Here is a 21,707-nt window from a genome sequence, read left to right as displayed (position 1 = left end):
TTTTCTGTCTTAGGTGAGTGAAATGAAATAAAAGTCGTTCCCTTGGTATTTCGTTTTTAAAGTACTTTGTATTTTTATCATAAAATATGTCTTCAGTATTGTCCATTTAATCGTCGTTAACTTATTTTATACTCGCAGCCTTTTATCTTGTTGCGGACGTTTCTACTATGACCTGCAAACCGTCGTAGTAAAATAGCCTCACCCTCCACATCCTCAACTTTACACCTAAACGTTTCTTTAGATGCTATCACCGCCCCCAACTGATGCACATACCCTGTGCGTCCGTGATCTCCGCCTTCTTTTTTGACCACCTGACTCAAGCAACCAATTGAGAACAACATCCGTTTGGACGCTGCCAATGTCGAAAATTGTTGCTGAAATGTGCCGTTGCTAAGGCTGGTGGAGGTGCTCTCCCTCAGTTCAAACTGGAACTTCTGACCTGGGTGCTGGCGGCGGCTGGGAGTCATAGCAACGCGGTGATAAACATGAGCTACTACAGCATCAGGTAAGCGTACTAAAACGATGCCTATTGATGCTTCTTTCGTCCCATTAGCATTGAAGAGCTACGTCTGCCTTTTCTCATATTTGGAAAGTAATTCGGTCAACTTTTCTGTCTCCCCCATTGCAAACAGAGACGGAGAGTTTGTGTCATGATCAGAACATGATGTCACATTAGAGGAATCTGTACACACATGGAATCTTGAGGCTTGGAAAGATGTTGGTAGCCTAAAGCCACCTGGTGTCTATGTGTTTTGTAAAGAACTGCATACGAAGACCCACTGATGTATCTTTGTTGTGCGTTGTCTTGAATAAAGGATATTTAAGTCCAGGATATTTTAAAACTACTAATGGAATCTGTTTTACAGTTTGAGAACCGTTGTTTAGTTATTTGCCTTGCACAGAGTCGTGGAGAGTCAAAGAAAGCGATGATTACTGGTAATCTTCTGATCAGAAGTCCGTGCTTTAAGCACTGCGCCGCATTGTCTTTACTGATACCATGCTTTTTTGAAAGTGTAATGCATTTTTTTCATTATCGGCAATTTCATACCATGATATAATATGAAAGCATTATTATATGGCATTGGTGATGCCTACAGCTGAAGCTCGTTTGCCGCATTGAAGCAATATGATCGTGAGGATACCTCGTGCTGACTTCTTTTAAAAATAACAATAAAATAGTGGCGAACTTGCTGAGACAAAAGCAGTCCACCAATACGCTTTTTTTTGGTGATGTTGTCTTATCAATCTGATTATAGTTTGCAAGTATTTTTTTAATCCATAAAGGGTTATGTATTTATTTGCCAATTTTCATAATCAAGGACTGGATCATAGAGGCCCCCACCATTCCTTTGCAATGCATACGTGCATACATAACCATCAGTTTGAAAGTCCTATCTTCAGTAAAGTGGAACGAAAATCGGACTATCCTGGAAAAAAAAATCTAAAATAATTCTGTGCCAGCTCCACACAGATAGTCACGGTTTGGAATGTGAAACCAGGGCACTGGAGCTGTAAAGCAATAGTACTGCGGCAGGCAACACTGTGCTTTCCCTAAAAAAAAGTATCCAGCCTTTTCCCCAAAAAGAAAAACAAGGTTAAACTAAACATTAGTTAGTTTCTCGCTGCATTAACGTAATCTGTTAAATTTTGTGTTTATATAATAGAATCTAGTATTTACAATTTATCTTCTTTTACTTATTTACAGTAAAAGTTGAGCATTTTGATTTATTCAGTCATAGATTCTAATGTGTTCATTTTGATTTGTTTTCACAATTTATTTAATTAAGTTTTGATGTGAGGTTATTTTTAAGAAGTGTTTTCGTGAACAATGTTTTAGCAGAATGCAAATAAATTAAAGAAAGATGGGCTTGGAAAAAACTTACCTGCCGACTGAAAATCTGCAGCATATATTAATATACACAGCCATCCAGCTTTATGGAGTTTTTAATATTAATTCAAGGCTAACTCTTTATGCTAATATGCACATAGTCCTGTTCCCAGGTGGTGTATGTATTTTTGATTCTATCATCTGATTATATTATTCTAAATGACATTTTGTTTATTAAAGATCAAGTTGAAGTTTGAGTGTCTGGCACCATTTGTGCATAGCTCCAAATAGCCTTAATTTTACTATGGCCTTAAGTTTTTTCATGCATTCCTGATACCAAATTATTATGCAGTAAATAAAAGTTTTTTTTTTCTTCAAAATGCAGTAAGCAGGACCTATTAATTATGTAGTAAATGGTGGCATTCTTAATTCTTCAAGTTTTTAAATATTTTTTTTTTTGGTAAAGTACTGTAGAACAAATATTTATACTGAAGTTTTAAAATCTGTCATTTTAGGAGGCCAGTGTGGTGGCACAGGTATAAGTGTTACTGCATCATAACTTCAGAAGAATGGGTTGTGATGCTGTAATCGTATTCCACCCAATATCTGTGCACCTGATGGTTTTCGCCCATTTGCCTAGAGTTGTCCAATGAATCAAAGGCTAAGTTATAGGATGTGCTGTTGACCTGCCTGAGGTAGTAATTGAGGAGAGAATGAAGGACGAAACCGAATGTCATTTTGAACAAAGCTGCACATCCTCTCTCTGACACACTAACATGGAGTACTTTCGGCCAAATAATTATTCAGTCAAAGTGTGTCAAGAAACATTACTTGGACTCATTAACACCAGCAGCGATATGCGTTTATAAATAATTCTACTGTGTATTTGGGGGTTTCAGGTTGGTGGTTGCTGTTTGTTAATTCTGTCTGTCTGTCTAAGACATGTATTTTGGCTTAATTCATGATAGTTAATGGTTATAGAGTTTGAGTGTATACATAAGCATTCCATCCATCCATTTATTTATTGTTATTTATCAACAAAATACTGAAGTTGGCCAAGAATGTTTGAACTTTTGCATGGAACTTATACTTATGTGAAAAAATAACATCAATATGAAATATTTTCTTTTTTTTTAAATATGTGGACATATCAAGATTTAACTTTTATTTAAAAAGTTTTTTAGACAAAAGTGACATTTAGAAAAAAGGAAAAATTGACTCTATAGTATTTTTTTTCAATGAAAAATTAATAGATATGTAATTTCTGTCTGTGGAAAAAATAAATATACCCATGGATCTAAAATCTGGTATTCCCCCCTTCGGTAGAAGCAACTTCAAGTAGGTGTTTCCTGTAACTGTCTTTAACTTTGACTGGTAAAAAGAATTTGCAACTCCTCCATGTAGAATTCTTTCAACTCTATGATATTTATGAGGTCCCCAAAGCATCTTGATGGCATTCAGATGCAAACTTAGTTTGTCAGTCAGTCATTATCCAACCCACTATAGCCTAACACAGGGTCACGGGGGTGCTGCTGGAGTCAAAATCCAGCCAACACAGGGCAAGGGCAGGAACAAATCCCGGGCAGGGCTCTAGCCCACCGCAGGACACACGCATACACACACTCAAACACCAAGCACACACAGGGACAATTTAGGATTGCCAATGCACTTAACCATTCCAGAACTCTCTGTTTCTTTACTTTTAGTTAGCAATTCCATGGTAGATTTACTTTGGTATGTGGTATGTTTAAGGTCCACTTTCCTTTGTGCTTCAGTCTTTTGTCAGATGGTCTCACATTATCCTCAAAAACCCTCTGGTACAAAGAAGAGTTCATAATGGATTCTATAATGATGAGCTACCCAGGCCCTCATGAAGCAAAGCAGCTGTAAGCCATAACATTTGCACCAGCATGCTTTACATTTGGTGTCAGGTTCTTCTGTTTAAATGCTGTTTTTGGTTTTCACAAAACATGTTTTCTGGTAATGTGGCAGTATGACTCTATTTTTGCCTTGTCTGTCCAGAGCACAGAGGTCCTAACCTTTATGGGTAAACTTTAGTCTTGCCTTCATGTTTCTTTCTGGATAGGATGGTTTTACTCTTGGTACATTTCTCATATAGATCTAATTTGTGCAGTCCTTTTCTAAAAGTACACTCACGCACTTTGACATCAATTGTGGCAAGAGATACATGTAGGTTCATTGATAAAGTTCCAGGGTTCTTAGAGATTTATTTCAGCATGGTACACTCGGCTCCCAGGGTGAAGTTGCTGGGATGGCTTGGTCTGGGCAAGTTGGCAGTTGTTGGAAATCTTCGCAGGGAGCTCTTTCGATCTAGGCATGTTGAAACACACTTGTATAGCAAAGAGCAAACACACTAAATGTCTGAGGTTTAAATAAGACAGGTTCCTCCAAGATCCTCTCTGAAAATGTTCTAATTATTTGCATCTGATCTGGTGCACCTTTTTCTAATTTAGGCATTGGAAGAAGTGATAAATGTAACAGTGTACTTGCATTCAAATTTTGCATGTAGAAAAAGTATGTTTATTTAAATTATACAGTGCAATGGACTACAAAATGTTAATGTGGCATGATGTTTCTTACATCGCATTTGTCTATTGATAGCATTTAAATGAAGGACAAATATTGATATGTCCACATACTGTATGTTAAAAAAGACAAAAAGCATCTCTTTTTCACTTCACTGAATGCTGTATGGTTTATTTCAAATGCTGTGGGTTTTGTATTGGAAATAATGATAATACAGTGTTGTAAAAAAATTATTTGCCCCATTCTTAATATTCCCTTCTTCTGTTTTTTTTCATATTTTACACAATGAGTGGCTGTAGACATTAGTCAAAATACAGTGTTCGAGAAAGAGAACCTGACTGAACACATTATACAATTTTTTAATTATTATTTTAATTATTCAAGGAGCAAAGTTATCCAACACCCATATCACCCATGTGAAAAAAACAGTACCCCTCTCTAGATTTAATCCTTCTGTTTACAGCAACTTCATTATAGCAATAATTGCTACTAAATGCTTATTATACTTTGATATCAGTCCTCCACATCACTGTTGAAGAATTTTAGGCCACTGTTCTTTGCAGATCTGCCTTAATTCAGACACCTTTACAGATTTGCATGCATGACGTGCTTGTTTCAGGTCTTGCCACAGTATCTGTTTTAGGTTGAAAACAGATTTGGATTAGACCACTCCAAAAATGTATTTTATTTCTTGTGAGCCATTCAATTGTAGACTTGCTCTTGTGTTTTGGGCCATTGTAATACTGCATAATTCCATTACGCTTCGGCTTCTTGTCATGGAGAGTTGATTATCTATGAGAATATTATGATTAAGTGCAGAATTCATAGTTACTTCAATAAAGGCAAGTCTACAAAGTCCTGAAGTAGCAAAGATTCCCATATCATCATAAATTGTTTTAAGTGGGTGCCTCAAAATAACAGAAAATCCTTGGGATGTCTTGATATATATTCCCCAGTTGTCTAGAGTATTACTAGAAAGATGCAACAACATTCCTATATGGAAAAATGCATCAGTTATCTTTCTAATTCTAAAGATTTAAAATGCGGTATTGGGTTTTGTTCTGAAGTCTTCCATTGATACTGATCTGGGTTGACATCTGGTGGCTGGAATTGCCACAGTGTATGTTTTACAGCCTTGTCATGCTTTTCAAACCATTTGTTGACAACCCATGTTCAATGAGGGCATTGTCATCATGATAAAAAATGTTTCATATAGAATTTGTTTTCTTGATATTTGCTTCAGAATCAGCACTAGTGCACTTCATGCTATAACAGAGCCATCTGAACACTTTAGTAGTAGTAGTTGTAGTATTGTCATGAAATTAGTGTCTTGTAGTCGATGGATATATGGATGAAGATGTTGCTGTTTTAGTAAATCATCTGATAGACTGGCTCAGAGCCCAGTGATCCTTCAATAATACTCCACTTTAATGCCTTAATTTGTTGCTCTTTGGTCTATTTTGACCAGTCCAGTATGGCATGTTTTTGTACACCTACAGCTTTTTTGTGAAATTCATTCAGTGCAGGGAAACAAGCATATAATGCTATACTTCATTTGGGTGCTCATTAGATTGTTGAGAACAAGAAGTAGGGTGATTTTTCTGAACAGATGATTTTGTTTTCCACCTTACATAGTGCTTTCTTTATGGTAATGTAGTGGGCACAATAACCCTCTGCCTATTAACTAGGTAGGTTCTGTAGAAGTAATTATAGCAGAAGTAAGGGGAAAAACAGCAACATGTTTATTGATTTAGTTTGGTGAAAATAACAAGGGATAAAATTACTTCTTAGAGCGCAGTCTCCTGAGATTGTTTAATGTGGTGGTTCTTAGCTTTAAACTTCCATAATGATACAGGAAAAAAATAACCAAAGAAAAAAAAATATGCCTACATTTCACATCGCAAGCCCTGACAAGTTTTTCATAAAATAACAAGCCACTCTGTTATTTTAAGCTAAATTTAGATTTACTCTTCAAAACCAAACCGTAATATTAACTTATTTTGTCATTTAGGTACATGCAAAATCTTATTTAACTTTATTCTTTCAAGACCTTACATTCAATACACCAAAAAAAATCTAACAGCTTATAGTATTAAAATTTTTGTTGCATACTGTATATAATTAAACAAAATTAAACCTCCTATGAAGAATAAAAAATTTGGACGGTGTTTTCCCTCGCCTGGACGTGGGTCACTGGGGTCCCCCTTTGGAGCCAGGCCCGGATGTGGGGCTCGATGGCGAGTGCCTGGCGGCCGGGCTCGATGGTGAGCGCCTGACGGCTGGGCCTAAACCCATGGGGCTCGGCCGGGCACAGCCCGAAGAGGCAACGTGTGTCCCCCTTCCCATCGGCTCCCACCTATGGGAGGGGCCAAGGAGGTCGGGTGCAGTGTGAGTTGGGTGGTGGCCGAAGCCGGAGACCTTGACGGTCTGATCCTCGGCTACAGAATTTGGCTCTTGGGACGTGGAATGTCACCTCTCTGAAGGGGAAGGAGCCTGAGCTAGTGCGTGAGGTAGAGAGGTTCTGGCTAGATATAGTTGGGCTCACCTTGATGCACAGCTTGGACTCTGGAACTAATCTCCTTGAGAGGGGCTGGACTCTCTACCACTCTGGAGTTGCGCCCAGGTCGAGGCACCGAGCGGGTGTGGGCATACTTATTGCCCACCGACTTGGAGCCTGGTCATTGGGGTTTACCCAGGTGGATGAGAGGGTAGGCTCCCTCCGCCTTTGGGTGGGGGGACGGGTCTTAACTGTTGTTTGTGCGTATGCGCTGAACAGCAGTTTGGAGTACCCACCCTTTTTGGAGTCCCTGGAGGGGGTGCTAAAGGGCATACCTTCTGGAGACTCCCTCGTACTGCTGGGAGACTTCAATGATCACGTGGGCAATGACAATGAGACCTGAAAGGGTGTGATTGGGAGGAATGGCCCCCCCAATCTGAACCTGAGCGGTGTTTTTTTATTGGACTTCTGTGCTCGTCACGGATTGTCCATAACGAACACCATGTTCAAGCATAGGGGTGTTCATATGTGCACTTGGCACCAGGACACCCTAGGCCTCAGTTCGATGATCGACTTTGTGGTCGTGTCATCGGACTTGCGGCCACATGTCTTGGACACTCGGGTGAAGAGAGGGGCGGAGCTGTCAACTGATCACCACCTGGTGGTGAGTAGGCTTCGATGGTGGGGGAGGATGCCGGTCAGGCCTGGTAGGCCCAAACGTGTTGTGAGCGTCAGCTGGGCATGTCTGGCAGAGTTCCCTGTCAGAAGTAGCTTCAACTCCCACCTCCGGCAGAACTTCGACCATGTCCTGAGGGAGGTGGGGGACATTGAGTCCTAATGGGCCATGTTCCATGCCTCTATTGTTGTGGTGGCTGACCAGAGCTGTGGCCATAAGGTGGTCTGTGCCTGTCATGTCCCCGAACCCGTTGGTGGACACCGGCGGTGAGGGATGTCGTCAAGCTGAAGAAGGAGTACTACCGGACCCTTTTGTCCTGTGGGACTCTGGAGGCAGCTGATAGGTACGGGCAGGCCAAGCGGAATGCGGCTTCGGTGGTTGCTGAGGCAAAAACTTGGGAGTGGGAGGAGTTTGGGGAGGCCATGGAGAACGACTTTCGGACGGCTTCAAGGAGATTCTGGTCCACTGTCCGGCGTCTCAGGAGGGGAAAGCAGTGCAACACTGTATATGGTGGGGATGGTGCGCTGCTGACCTCGACTCGGGTCGGTGGGGGGAGTACTTTGAAGACCACCTAAATCCCACTAACATGCCTTCCAGTGAGGAAGCAGAGCCTGGGGACTCGGAGGTGGGCTCCCCCCATCTCTGGGACTGATGTCACCGAGGTGGTCAAAAACTCCTTGGTGGCAGGGCCCCGGGGGTGGATAAGATACACCTGGAGTTCCTCAAGGCTCTGGATGTTGTAGGACTGTGTTGGTTGACACATCTCTGCAACATCACATGGACATCGGGGACAGTGCCTCTGGATTGGCAGACCGGGGTGGTGGTCCCCCTTTTTAAGAAGGGGGACCGGAGGGTGTGTTCCAACTACAGAGGGATCACACTCCTCAGCCTCCCTGGAAAAGTCTATTCGGGGATTCTGGAGAGGAGGGTCCGTCGGATAGTCAAACCTCAGATTCAGGAGGAACAGTGTGGTTTTCATCCTGGTCGCGGAACAGTGGACCAGCTCTACATCCTTAGCAGGGTCCTGGAGGGTGCATGAGAGTTTGCCCAACCAGTCTACATGTTTTTTGTGGACTTGGAAAAGGCATTCGACTGTGTCCCTTGGAGAATCCTGTGGGGGTGCTCCGGGAGTATGGGGTACCAGACCCCCTGATAAGGGCTGTTTGGACCCTGTACAACCGGTGTCAGAGCTCGGTCCGCATTGCCGGCAGTAAGTCGAACCCGTTTCCAGTGAGAGTTGGGCTCCGCCAGGGCTGCCCTTTGTCACCGATTCTGTTCATAACTTTTATGGACAGAATTTCTAGGTGCAGCTGATGTTTTCCTGTTTGCTTCATTGGGCCGTGATCTTCAGCTCTCACTGAATCAATTTGCAGCTTAGTGTGAAGCGGCTGGGATGGGAATCAATACCTCCAAATCTGAGACCTTGGTCCTCAGCTGGAAAAGGGTGGAGTGCCCTCTCAGGGTTGGGAGCGAGATCCTGCACAAAGTGGTGGAGTTCAAGTATCTCGGGGTCTTGTTCACGAGTGAGGGAAGAATGGAGCATGAGATCGACAGGCGGATCGGTGCGGCGTCCGCAGTGATGTGGGCTCTGCATCGGTTTGTTGTGGTGAAAAAGGAGCTGAGCCATAAGGCAACACTCTCAATTTACCAGTCGGTCTATGTTCCTACCCTCACCTATGGTCATGAGCTATGGGTAGTGACCGAAAGAATGATCTGAATCTATTGTTCCCACTCCGGAAAGAGCAGTACCAGGTACCCCTGCTTGTGTTTTTCCAATCTGTAAATTCACATTGTTGAACCTACTTCCACCAAGTTTTGCACAGATTCTCCATTTGAGCAACATAGGCTCTTGTTTTGCTCTGAAATTTAATTAGAGCCATCACTTAGTGCAGCACCAGGTATCCCTGTTAGTCCTTTAATACAATACTATGTGGCACTTGTAGTACACTGACATTTCTTACACTTGTAAGAAGACTTAATATAAGAAACTGCCCAGTGTACCAAATGTAGAGTTATGAGAAATCATTTGAACCTAAATCGATTTAAGAGCTCAAATACTGCCAGACCATAGTGCCAATTTCCCATTGTATTTGTATGCTGTAACTGTTGTTCAGTAATGGATATACAAGTGTTTGTATTTTAAATCTGCTAATTCCAATATAGTGCCTTGATATGTAAGTTATTCCGTCTTTAGCAGCATATGACCTAGTACTGCTTACATATGAATTTAAGTTAATATATAGTTTTTTTATCTTCTCAGGCTATCAGAGTAGCCTTTCACAACTCTGAGATAAATGTATTGAGTGAAAATTAAGCTGCATAAATATTATTTGCTTCTGATTAATCAACATACAGGCAGCACAAATGTGTTGCCAATTTAAATTATTTTGAATATTTGTCCATTGTCAAGAACAGCTGCAAAAGAGACCTGAAGTAATAAAAACAATTGAAATGAAATGTGAAAGTACAGAACTGGCAAAAGAAATACAGCAGATGTGTGGTGGTTGCTTAATCAGCAGTGCCATTTGTTTCTTCAGCTTTCAAAATGGGAAAAATCAGCACCATTTAAAAAAAATAGTTGCTAGTGCTTGAGTCCTCAGAATGCAGCCATTTTACAAGCCAGAGCTGCTGTTAAAATACAGTGTATCATCAATATAGGACCTTTGTTTTCTACTGAAACAAAATGTCTTTGGCACATTCTGGAACAAAAAAAGAGTAAGAAAAAATACTGTAGTGGCAGGGCAAAAAGCTAATTTTCGCAAAGGTGGGAGTATCTCTGAAATGTAACAATTAGTTAACAACTAAGGCAACATACTACTTTATCTGTTGTGCATTGGCATGCCATGTAGATTTCTGAAACAATTAATGTATCTACAAAGATGTGCTCAAGTCAAGTATGTGAGGGCAGACCAAGATTTTGCCAATAAAGCAAGAATAAAAATGAATCACCAAAAGAAAAACTGTTTGGTTGATGTAGATTTAATCGTTTCATTTTGTTTTTGTTGAGTTAATCTACAGTTTACTTTGCTTTCATTTGTAAAGCCCAGAATTTTATGTCCAAGCAGTACATATGTTGAATATGTTAACAATCATTTCTGACTTAATATTTAAGGAATGCTTATTTTATTTGATGAAATGAAATAAACATTTAATCTGTTGAGGGAAGAACCAAATACAGTGTTACTACAGTTATTAATTAATAAATTTCATTAGAATTATAAATCACAAATTTAGGTGTTAAACTGTAGGGGGTTTCACATTTTAAATGTAGTCAGCTTTGAGTGACCAGCACCATATGTTAATGGAACACATCTATATATTAATTTGTGTTTCAGTTGGGAGTAACCAATAATCTATATATCTGTATAAAGAGTCCTTCTTAAGTGAATTCAGATATTTGAGTACAAATTGAAATCTAATGCCTTTCTTCAACAAGATTTTGTTTTGCTAATATAAATGATTTCTACAATTTAAACTTTTAAAATTGTATTAATTTTAATTTATACAAATTTATCCCCACATAAATACTTAAAAGGTTTTCAAAGATTTGGAGTAACACTATGCATGCAACATCTCATTTTTCCTTGACTCAGTGTACCATATTTATCTTGACTTCAGGAATTATTGCCACCCTTGATTAAGACTTAAAAAAGCAGGCCTTACACGATAAAGAGTGCACATGAGGAGCAATATGTTAAGTTTCAAAAGTGGGGAAAAGTAAATGTTAAACATCCATCCATTCATTATTCAGTTCTCCCTATTCGAATGTTTAATTCAGGGTTGTGGAATATTATAGTTTATCTCTGTAGCACAAAGGATGATACAAAGTTGTATGCAAATTCAATTATTATTTTAAAAGAAATATCTTTAAATGAGTAATACTATATTAAGGAATTTTTCTGGCAACGCTTCTAAGAAGGCAGATCATGTGGATTAATGTTTTCTGTTTTTTTTATTTGAGGAGTTTGTGATGACAAGATGAAACTAGAGCTGACAATTTCCCTTACTTGTTTCCTTAATGTGCTTGGGGCAGATTTACCACGTTTCATTTTTTTTTCTCACTTCTTTATTATTGCTCTAATAGTGCTAAGCAGTATATCTATCAAATGTTTATATTTATTATCTAATTTGTGGAAATCAACACCCATTTTTTCTTCGGGATATGTCACTTGTTTGCCTTTTGACCATGGTAATCTATACTAATAAAAGGCAAAGCACTCACTCACTCACTCACTCACTCACTCACATACATACATACATACATACATTCATTTTCCAACTTCCCGTGTAGGTAGAAGGCTGAAATTTGGCAGGCTCATTCCTTACAGCATACTTACAACAGTTAAGCAGGTTTCATTTCAAAATTCTATGCATAACGGTCATAACGGTTGACAACCTTCGCCATGTTGAACTTTCTTATTCATGGCCCCATCCTCACGAGATTTGGTAGGTGGCTTCCCTGCGCTAACCAAAACCGATGTGCGTACTTATTTCAGTGGTATGATGCCACTGTCGGCCGCCATATTGAAGTTTCCATAGTGAGTAATTCTCCAACTTCCCGTGTAGGTAGAAGGCTGAAATTTGGCAGGCTCATTCCTTACAGCTTACTTACAAAAGTTAAGCAGGTTTCATTTCAAAATTCTACGCGTAACGGTCAACAACGTCATGGCCCCATCTTCACGAAATTTGGTAGGCGGCTTCCCTGCGCTAACCGAAACCAATGTACGTACTTATTTCGGTGGTATGACGCCACTATCAGCCGCCATATTGAACTTTCCAACGTCACTAATTCTCCAACTTCCCGTGTAGGTAGAAGGCTGAAATTTGGTACTTATTTCGGTGGTATGATGCCACTGTCGGCCGCCATATTGAACTTTTCAACGGTCTTTGTTACTTATGGGCCCATCTTCAAGAAATTTGGTACGCGGGTTCCCAACGCTAACTGAATCCTACTTACGTACATATATATGTCCATAGCCTGCAGCTCGGTCACCGTGTGAGGCGGCGTTGGGTCCCCCATCCCAACGCCTCCCGTTGTTGGCTGCCTGCCTATATAAGGCCGTCCGTCACTCCAGTCTCTACATTCCCTTCCTTGCTTCGCCAGGGGATTCACGTCTCCCTGCTGATAACTACAGCCTTTTTATTTAATCCACAGCTTCTCTGCTGTTTTATTGTTCGTTTATTACAATTATAGTTATTGTGTCTGTATTTTAGACTTACTTTACATTGTTCAGGTACCCATTTCCTTTATCATTCCAACCGTAACCCCATTAACATGTCTATCGAGGTGATCACCATCGATCAAAGAACTGTCACTTACCGAGTGGTTTCCATGCCCGGAGATGGCACCTGCCTTTTCCATTCTCTTTGTTACATACTGCACGGCCATATCGGGCTCACTCTTGATATCCGGAGGAACATTGTGTCTTATGTATTGAATGACTGGGACAGGTTCAAGGTGTGGACTGATGATGGTACAGGAGATAATTATTCTACACAGGAGCACTAGAAGAGTGAAATGCTTAAGCCCTTCACCTATGCATCTGCATGTGAGTTGATGGCTGCCGGTGAATTGTTCGGTTGTCGCTTTCAAGTGTACCGAAATGGCCAAATATTTTACACCTTTTGACAACCGCCAATGCCTCTTAAACATCTTAGATTGACAGGTGACGATTTCAGTAGTGGACACTTTGATGTTTATGAATGTTTAAACTCTCAAAGGCTGGATGTGAAGTTATCGATGAAACCGGTTGTATACTTACAACGCTTGACAGATGCTGAATGTCTCTTCAACACAAGTCCTACAAATACTGTCGTAATTGAAACAAACCATGAAACTCAATCTGATTATGACAGCAGCAATCCAAGCTGTGAGATTTGAAACAAGATTACTGTTCACATGGCCAACTGTACTTTGCATGCTCAAGAGTAAGCTCAGCACACAGCTTGGTCATATTACAACCGGAGGGCCGAACTCACAATGTGGTATACAAAGAGATCCTTAACAAATAATTACTGGTATATTTTCCCTCAGTTTTAAAAAGGTTTAATTTTCTTCTTAATAAAAATTTTAAGGCAGTACTTCGCTGCTGCGAAGCGCGGGTATTTTGCTATTAAATGATAAATTGATCTCAAGTGTGTTATTGTCTTTCCATGATACAGTTTAAAATCTGTATGTTTTACTTTAAATAGTTTATTTTCATCATCTTTATCTGGTTGCTTATTAATTTTGAGCCTGTTGTATATTATAACTTCTACATTTATTGCATACAATTTTTCTTTTCATTGTTCAAACTAATTTTTCCCATTGCAAAATTCTGTGGAACAGCATCCTTTCCCAGTGGCATCAAGTTCTGTGCCATCACTCAGCCAAGCACTTTTAAACACTTTTAGTTTAAATATGGTCTCTGTACTTATCTTTCCATCTATTACAGTATATCTGTATTATCCTGAAACCAACCCAATACAGGGTTCTGTTTAATCATGTGGCACACAAATGTTCCTATACTTACCAACGTATCGTACACCAATTTAGAGTTAGGAATAGATTGGTTTATGGAGACCATAAACTGTAAATCAATGTGTCGGGGGAAGAAATCCATACAATCACAATTACAGTTAAGCTACATCATCTAGAAATCCAACTGGAGCCTTATGAAAAGTCGTTAGAATGCCTGAAGCACTTCGTTGTCATTTTAAATAACCAATTAAAAAAGCAATGTAAATAATATAAGGCACTAAAAAATGTGCCTATTGGAAGGTTTATTGTTATGTAGAATTAAAGCTGAAACTTAATAGTGGGATGGCTATTCTTGTTTTTAAACTGCAAATTATTATTATTATTACTATTATTATAATTAAATGTATAGAAAACAGCCCAAACCTTTTTATGTGATTATTCTTCAATAAGATAGTTACTTCATATTAACCAAGTTAACCAAGCTCATTCAGACTTTTCTAAAATTATCAAAAATTAAAATGATAAAATTAGGCTAAGATTTATAACTAAAGATACTTGAAGAGATAAAATGATCACAGAATGAGATAGTGAAAAATAGAGCGCTAGTCAAATCAATCACAGATGTTTGTAAACTGAGATCAGAGTTCTGAACCATTGCAGACAATCAATAGCGAACTGTGGCATATACAGTAAACCTTGTGTTGAAGTTCTACTCATAAAATTGACATTGGGAAGTTTGCCATTTCACCTTCATAAGAACCAATGTAACTAACCATCACTGCTTACAACAGTCATTACAGATCTGTACTCTTCCAAAATGTATTTGTTTACATTAATTAATCACCATAAACACCTGATCCTTTTCTACTCTCACAAACACTTCTTAATTCATTTTGTGTAATTAAAAATTTGGCCTTAAACCTTTTCTTTACTGTAATCCACACTAAGGAGACAATCGCTTCATCATGGAAGATTTTTGCAAAGAAAATGCAGATGCAAGGCCTAAATAAGTCACAGGAAAATAAAGACTATACTTCTCATTCAGTCAGTGCTTGTCATTAAGACCTGATTTGTCAAAACATCCAGTTATGTGATACTCTAAAAACTTCCTAACCTTTTCATGGAACTTTAGGCATGTATGATCACCTTCTATCTTATCCTGTTTGCTGCTTCTTTCTTGCCTTTGACTTTTAACTCTCCTTCACTGTCCTTGTGTAAGTGTTTTGTGGTTTTCCTTATTTTCTTTTGCCAGATGGATTCTAGTCTGGTGCTTATCTTGTTATATCGGGGTGTGGTTTCCACAATGTATAGTCTGTTCATTGTCATTTTCTTTTTTTAATAGTTATATCCACATTCTTCTATTTTGTTCTAGCATGTAGGTCTTCATTTCTTAATTACAGTAGTTCATCCATCATCTTTTTAATCTTTGCAGGCACCTATATACAGTATGTAAATATTGTAATATTCTCATGTGTTAATTTGAAAAAAACGATTTAACTGAGTGTGTCCAGAAATAAATGTGTTACAGTAGAAGACCCCAATGCCCCACAAGTGTATGTGACTATTTATATTGAGCTTTATTGATTCAGTGTTTTCCATCCAACTGATGCACAGTGTCATATAAATATAACAAAAAGTAAATGAACCAAGAGGCCTTTGTTCTTTTTGCTATTTTCTGAAACCTACTTCTTGAATACTAGGTTGTCTACTGACAACTACAGATGCAAAAAACACAAGGCCTGCACAAGACAGGATGGCTGTTCATTCATGCAGAAAGGATCAGATTAAAATTGCCATTCAACTTGACATCATGTCTTTGCACAGTATGAATAAATTGTGTTCCCAACCGGAAGTGCATGTAAATAATGGTAGAAATTGCTAAATTCAACCTAGGAGAGTCAACAGCTTAGAAGTGAGGGAACCATACATAGTGAGAAGCTCAGGGCATCCATCTTCTCCCTCACCATGTCACAAGCCATTTTCCTTTATTTCACTAATAAAAAAAAATAGCTTTAAGAACAAACACTTTTTCACTAATATGCTTAAACTGAAGGTGCAGGTATACAGTTGCAGTTGTAATAAAGTATTTTAATTCCTTTGGCATGTTCAGAATTATTTTTTTGAGTGGACTGAGAGTTATATAGTGATTTATGGAATTATATTTTTTTAAATTTCATTCACTAGTGTACAGATACTAGGTTGTTTTAGTTAGTCTTCTTTTGAAATAGCTTAATTTCATAATATTGGTGATGTTCTGTTCAAAATTGACATGTAGAAACTGTTTTACGATGTGTGTGTGTTTGTGTGTAATTTCAAGATGTGGATTAATACTCGTCAACTGTCTTGGACATATTTGGTAAGTTTTTTAAGCTTTTATTTACCAGGGGTGCACCATACTCCATAGTTGCAATTTAGCTCCATTGCAGGCAAGATATTTTTTTAAATCTATAGGAAACACTTTTGCATGCAAATGCATACGTACATTTTTGTAAAGTAATAACTTTGACATCAAAAATACCACAACTTTTTGAAAACCCTTAAAACTTACCTAATGTGTCCACATTGAACAAGGAAAGGTTTTAATTTAAGAAAACATGCCTTCTCCATTTATGAGGCATCGTTGTGATAATGAAACTAGAAATAATTATTTTATCACATATTCTTGAATCTAATTTTCTTGAGGTAAGAATAATTGTCCTGTTTGTTTGTCTGCTCACAGTCATATTCTGCTTATAATCCCACTTTTGCTTCTGCAATTCTGTTTCTACAGCAGTTATGTTCTGCCATAGCTTATAACAGACAGATGCATACTCAAATAATTGTGATTTGGTACTGCTAAAGTGCCTAAACATGTGTGTGTGTTCGTTCTGCGTTGGACGTGTGAGCTGTCTAGGTGTTGTTCCAGCCTTGAGTCAGATGCTTGCTGGCCTTGGCCTAAGCTGCAGGTTAGAAAGTTGGATGGATTATTATCATCATTAGTATTTTGTCTATATCAGAGAAAAACATATGAATAGATTCATCTTCTTTCTAGTGTTTGTCCCGCGTTGACACTGGATCTGCTTTTTGTCATGCTTCTTTCCACTTGTTCTGATCCATGGTATTTTCAGGGCCTGTGATGACTTTGTACATCTCATCCTTCAACCAATCTATCCTGTGTTTCTTTGGGCACCCGCATGGCTGCTTTCCCTGTAGGCTGAGGTGCAAAGCTGTCTTCGTCACCGACTGCTCTTTGCTATGAGTCAAGTGGCCATACTATCAGAGATATGCAATTCCTTTTGAACAGAGTAATGGATGGACAATGTTGAGTACATCAGATGGTTATAATAATACAAAAAATAATACTGTCAGCAAGGGGGTGCAGTAGCAATGCTGCTTTCTTGCAGTTGAAGGAGACTGGAGTTTGCGTCAATGTCAAGATTTTTTATGTTCTTACCAGCTGATCTGGTTTCCTCTCAAAGTCCAAACACATGCAGGTTAGGTGGATTGGCATTGCTAAAGTGGCCTGTATGTGTCTTTCTGTTCACCCTGCAATGGACTGGTACCCTCTCCAAGGATTGTTCTGCCTTGTGTCGAGGGCTTAGTGGAATAGGTTTCAGCTGCCATGCAAACCTCTTTGGATAAGTTGAATGAATGCCTATCTATTCAGTTCTTGTCACCTGATTACATATTATGTACCCACTAAAAATTCTCTCTTACTGAAGCACACCTGTGTATTTTAAGTCTTGGGGCAATAGGCAATGTTTGTGATATAAAAGAATAATATAGTGAAAGAATAAAAATGACCATAAGTGTGCCTTTCAAAATTATTATTGTGTAGTTGTCTACAGAACAGATGCTTTAATCCATATCTGTGCAACAACATGCTGTAATGTCAATAAAGAGTGCTTGGAGAGGACTTTCTGAGGTGAATCTACACAGAGGATTGTTGGCAAAAATTAATCTCACAATATAGTTTGCTTTTTGCTTTTTTACCTCCTTAAAACAACGTAGAAGCGGTGTTTTATAAAATGTGTGTAATCTCAAGACACAGATCAATACTTGAAAACATATACTTGAAAAATGGATGTATTCTGTAAGTTTTAAGGCTTTTTCATTCACCTATGGATTTGTGTACCGTGAAGCCCTATTATAAGGTGCAAGAGCAGACATTGTGTTGTTTTGTTTTGTTTTTTTTTTTTTAATTTACTAAAAACACTTCTCTTTAGACTGTGGTGGGCTGGTGTCCTGCCCGGGGTTTGTTTCCTGCCTTGTGCCCTGTGTTGGCTGGGATTGGCTCCAGCAGACCCCCGTGACCCTGTGTTAGGATATAGTGGGTTGTTTTATGCAGGAGTTTAAGATATATCATGATTTTGAAGAAACTGGATATAGACTTGAAAAATACAGCACTTATCCTTTGAAAACTTCTGACCCCTCTAATTGAACTTATTGTTCGATCAGGATGCTAGGTTTTCACGTAAATGATCTTGACATAAATAGTAGTGATAAATGATCTCATCTTTGTATTCCTAGGAATGTGAATTCTTCAGATGCATTACATGCAGTTCCTCATATGAAGACTTGGTTTTCATGCCAATCATTCACATAATCAGTGAACTTCCTTTACCTATTTATAGATTCTGCTCTTTGAATATATTTGTATTGTCCATTAACCTCTGTGAAGAACTGAAGATTAGTCTTTGTGAAATAATAGAAGCCATTAGATAAACTGTATGGGCTGTGCTTTAACAGACAGCTATGCTGAATCACCAAGAAAGGTTTGCGTTGGCTCCCATCTGTTTTATGAGTGAGTCACTTTAATTATTCTTGAATAAACCTCTTCTAATGGTTTCAGTCATACTGTTTGTACTTCCTTATAATTATTGCAGCAGAGCGCACACAGACCTTTGTAACATAGCAACCCCAAACAGTCCTAGTTGCAATCAGAATTTTTTATATTTGTACAAAACACAACTTTACATTAAACCTAACCAAGAAAATGTGTTTATGAATACAATCTGGAAGTTGTTTGATATAGATCCTGGGATATTAGCTTGGTGTCTTAGTGAATATAAGTGTTTTACTATAAAAGATGGTATTTCATTTATGTGTCATGTTTCACAGTTATTGGTTTTTCATTGGTAGTTTTTTCTTTTGTTTGCGGGTCCTGTCGGTAGGTGGTCTGCATGGGTTTTCTTTGATTACTGCTGAACATAATGACAATGAAGTTTGGGGAAAAAAGATACCATTTAGTCTATCAAGTGTATTTGCTTTGCTAATAGCTACATTTCTTAGATCCAGATATGTTTTTAAAAGTTGTCAAGGTTTCTTTTTCAACTTAATGACCTGGTAGTTTGTTCAAGATTCTCATGACTTTCTCTTGATTTCCACTTGTGTTTTTGAGTGTGTGACTCACTGTTTAATCAAAAGATTTCTCCTGGATCAACTTTATCAATGCCTTTAAGGGTTTAAAGACCTGAATTAGGTCCCCCATATGGCCTTCTCTGCTCGAGGTTAAGGAAGTTTAATTCCCTGAGCCTGTTATACAGGTAGTTGGACATTCACTTTTTGTCCTGGATTGCACTTGGTTGCTTTTTGCTGTTCTTCAAGCACTGCTACGCATGTCTTTGTGCAGCATGGAGATCAGAATTACACATGATGACAGATTCAGTCTCAATAGTGCATTATACAGTCTAAGCATAAAGTCTGTTCATTTTTTGGACAGTCTCTATAATATAATCCAACATTTATTAGCCTTTTTAATTTTGCACATTGTGTAGATGAAGAGAATGTTTTGTCAATGGAAACTGATAAATCATTTTTAGAGGTCGCTTCCTATAAAATAGTGTCCCTCTATGTTGTATTTTTAATTTTGCATGTTGCACTACTGCATTGATCTGCATTTTCCAAATTTTCAACCAGTTCTAAAGATTGTCCAGGTTTTTTTAAATTGTATGCGCTACTTCCTCAGTATTTTCTATCCATCTAATTTTAATTATCAGTTGAAATTGTCATGAGAAGTCCATGTAATTCATATAAATTTAATATAGTAATAATCAAAGCATGGACATCTATGGAACTGTATTGATGACTTCATACTATGTGTAGAATTAACCTCCTCTCTGTACTGTTTGTCTTCTGCCAATTAATTGGCTTTTTGTAAGTTACCTGTAGAAATGAGTTACATTCGCAACTCAATTTTTTCTTCTAGTAAACTGTACAAGACTATAGACTGACATATCAATATATTCATGGTTTGTATTTATCCAGAGGTTGTAAGGTTACTGAACAGCCCATGTTATAACATAAAAAACTGTGTGTGTGTTTATGCATTAGGGATGTGTTAAATGTTATGTATATTTTTTATGTCTTTGTTGGTACTGTATGATGGGTACTGTTCTGAGGAGACATGCAAGTTAGAATTTTATTTTACTACCTTATGTATACTGGGCAATAAACTTGCCATCAGGTCTGGGGGTTGACCTCCCAAACCGTAGATTTATGTTTTGAGTAACTGGGCCATTGTGAGTGATTGTAGATTTGTGCCTAATTTTTCTCTGTAATAGTCAAGCTTCTTCTTCGATGGTAGACTTCTTAGGCATAAAAAACGAAGTCTATCATGGACCGCCTCCTGACGCTGAGGGTTCTCATGGAGCACAAAAGGTTTCTTTGCATCCTTTGTCAATTTTCATAAAGTGTGTCACTCAGTTGATCGAGCTGCCCTGTGGGATATCCAGAGACTTTGTGGGATCCTCTCAAGGTTGCTGGATATCATGGCCAGCCTGTACACTGGTACTGTGAGTGGAGGCAGAACCTTTTCGTTTTTCCCAGTTGATTCTGCAGTTCGTCAGGGGTGTGTTCTTTCTCTTACTCTGTTCAGTGCTTGCATGGACTGGATCTTGGGCAAGGTCATGGGGTCCAGTGGCTTTGGGGCATCTGTTCTTGAAGAAAGATTCACTGATCTTGACTTTGCTGACAATGCTGTGATCTTTGCGGACTCAATGGTGGCTCTGATTGGAGCCCTGGAGAGACTGGGTGACAAGTCTGAGTGACTGGACTTGTGAGTGTCCTGGATAAAACCCAAGATCCAGGCCTTTTAATGGCCTCTTCGACACAGCCATCAGCAGCGTGTCTGTCTGTGGACAGTGTGTCAACCTTGTCGAGAAGTTTACTTACTTTGGCAGTGACATTTATGTCTCTTGTGTCTCTTTCTGAATGTCTTGTCTTGTGCCTGATACTCTGAGGTTAGGCTTTAAGCCCCTTGACCCTATTTCTGTTATAAATATCAGTTAATGAACATATCATAACATAAAACAGCAAAATGACTACCTTCTGTGAATATGAAGTAAAGGCAACTACAGTGATTAGATTGTGTTGTTCATTCTGTGCTATGCTGGCATAGAGTGCATTGAATAGCAGGTAAAATGTTTCCCTCTCCCACTCACAATTCTGCAGGTCTGCTGTAAATAATTTTACTTTAGTGTTTCTTTAAAGATGTATAATACATTATCAAGAGTTGCTTTCTGTGGAATGATTGCTCTCTGAGAAGCAATGCTGCAAGATATTATTATGCAGGAATGTATAAGGGAATCCTTAGTTATTGCTATTTAGTCATGATGCTCATTTTGTAGGACTTTGATTAAAAAAAATGAATACACTAAAAATAAACATAGGATTTTCTGCCCAATCAGTAATCATACCAGGTGACTTAAGCAATGTTCAT

The 21,707-nt window shown here is 38.6% G+C and overlaps 1 protein-coding gene across 6 annotated transcripts in view; it reads left to right on the top strand.

Annotated features, from left to right (window-relative positions):
- The first annotated feature begins 370 nt into the window (after positions 1-370).
- The window catches only part of zmp:0000000711 (tubby-related protein 3), a 139,222-nt gene continuing 117,885 nt past the window's right edge, over positions 371-21,707 (top strand). For all 6 annotated transcript variants that reach the window (XM_039769519.1, XM_039769514.1, XM_039769521.1 and 3 more), the window contains exon 1: positions 371-505. Coding sequence is in view for 5 of the 6 variants with exons in the window: in XM_039769514.1 (XP_039625448.1) it covers positions 486-505 (20 nt within the window). In the remaining variant the exon portion in view is untranslated. The remainder of the gene's footprint in view (positions 506-21,707) is intronic.

This window comes from Polypterus senegalus, chromosome 11, assembly GCF_016835505.1.
Source record: "Polypterus senegalus isolate Bchr_013 chromosome 11, ASM1683550v1, whole genome shotgun sequence".
Lineage (NCBI taxonomy): Eukaryota > Metazoa > Chordata > Cladistia > Polypteriformes > Polypteridae > Polypterus > Polypterus senegalus.
This window is presented reverse-complemented; position numbering and strand designations above follow the sequence as displayed.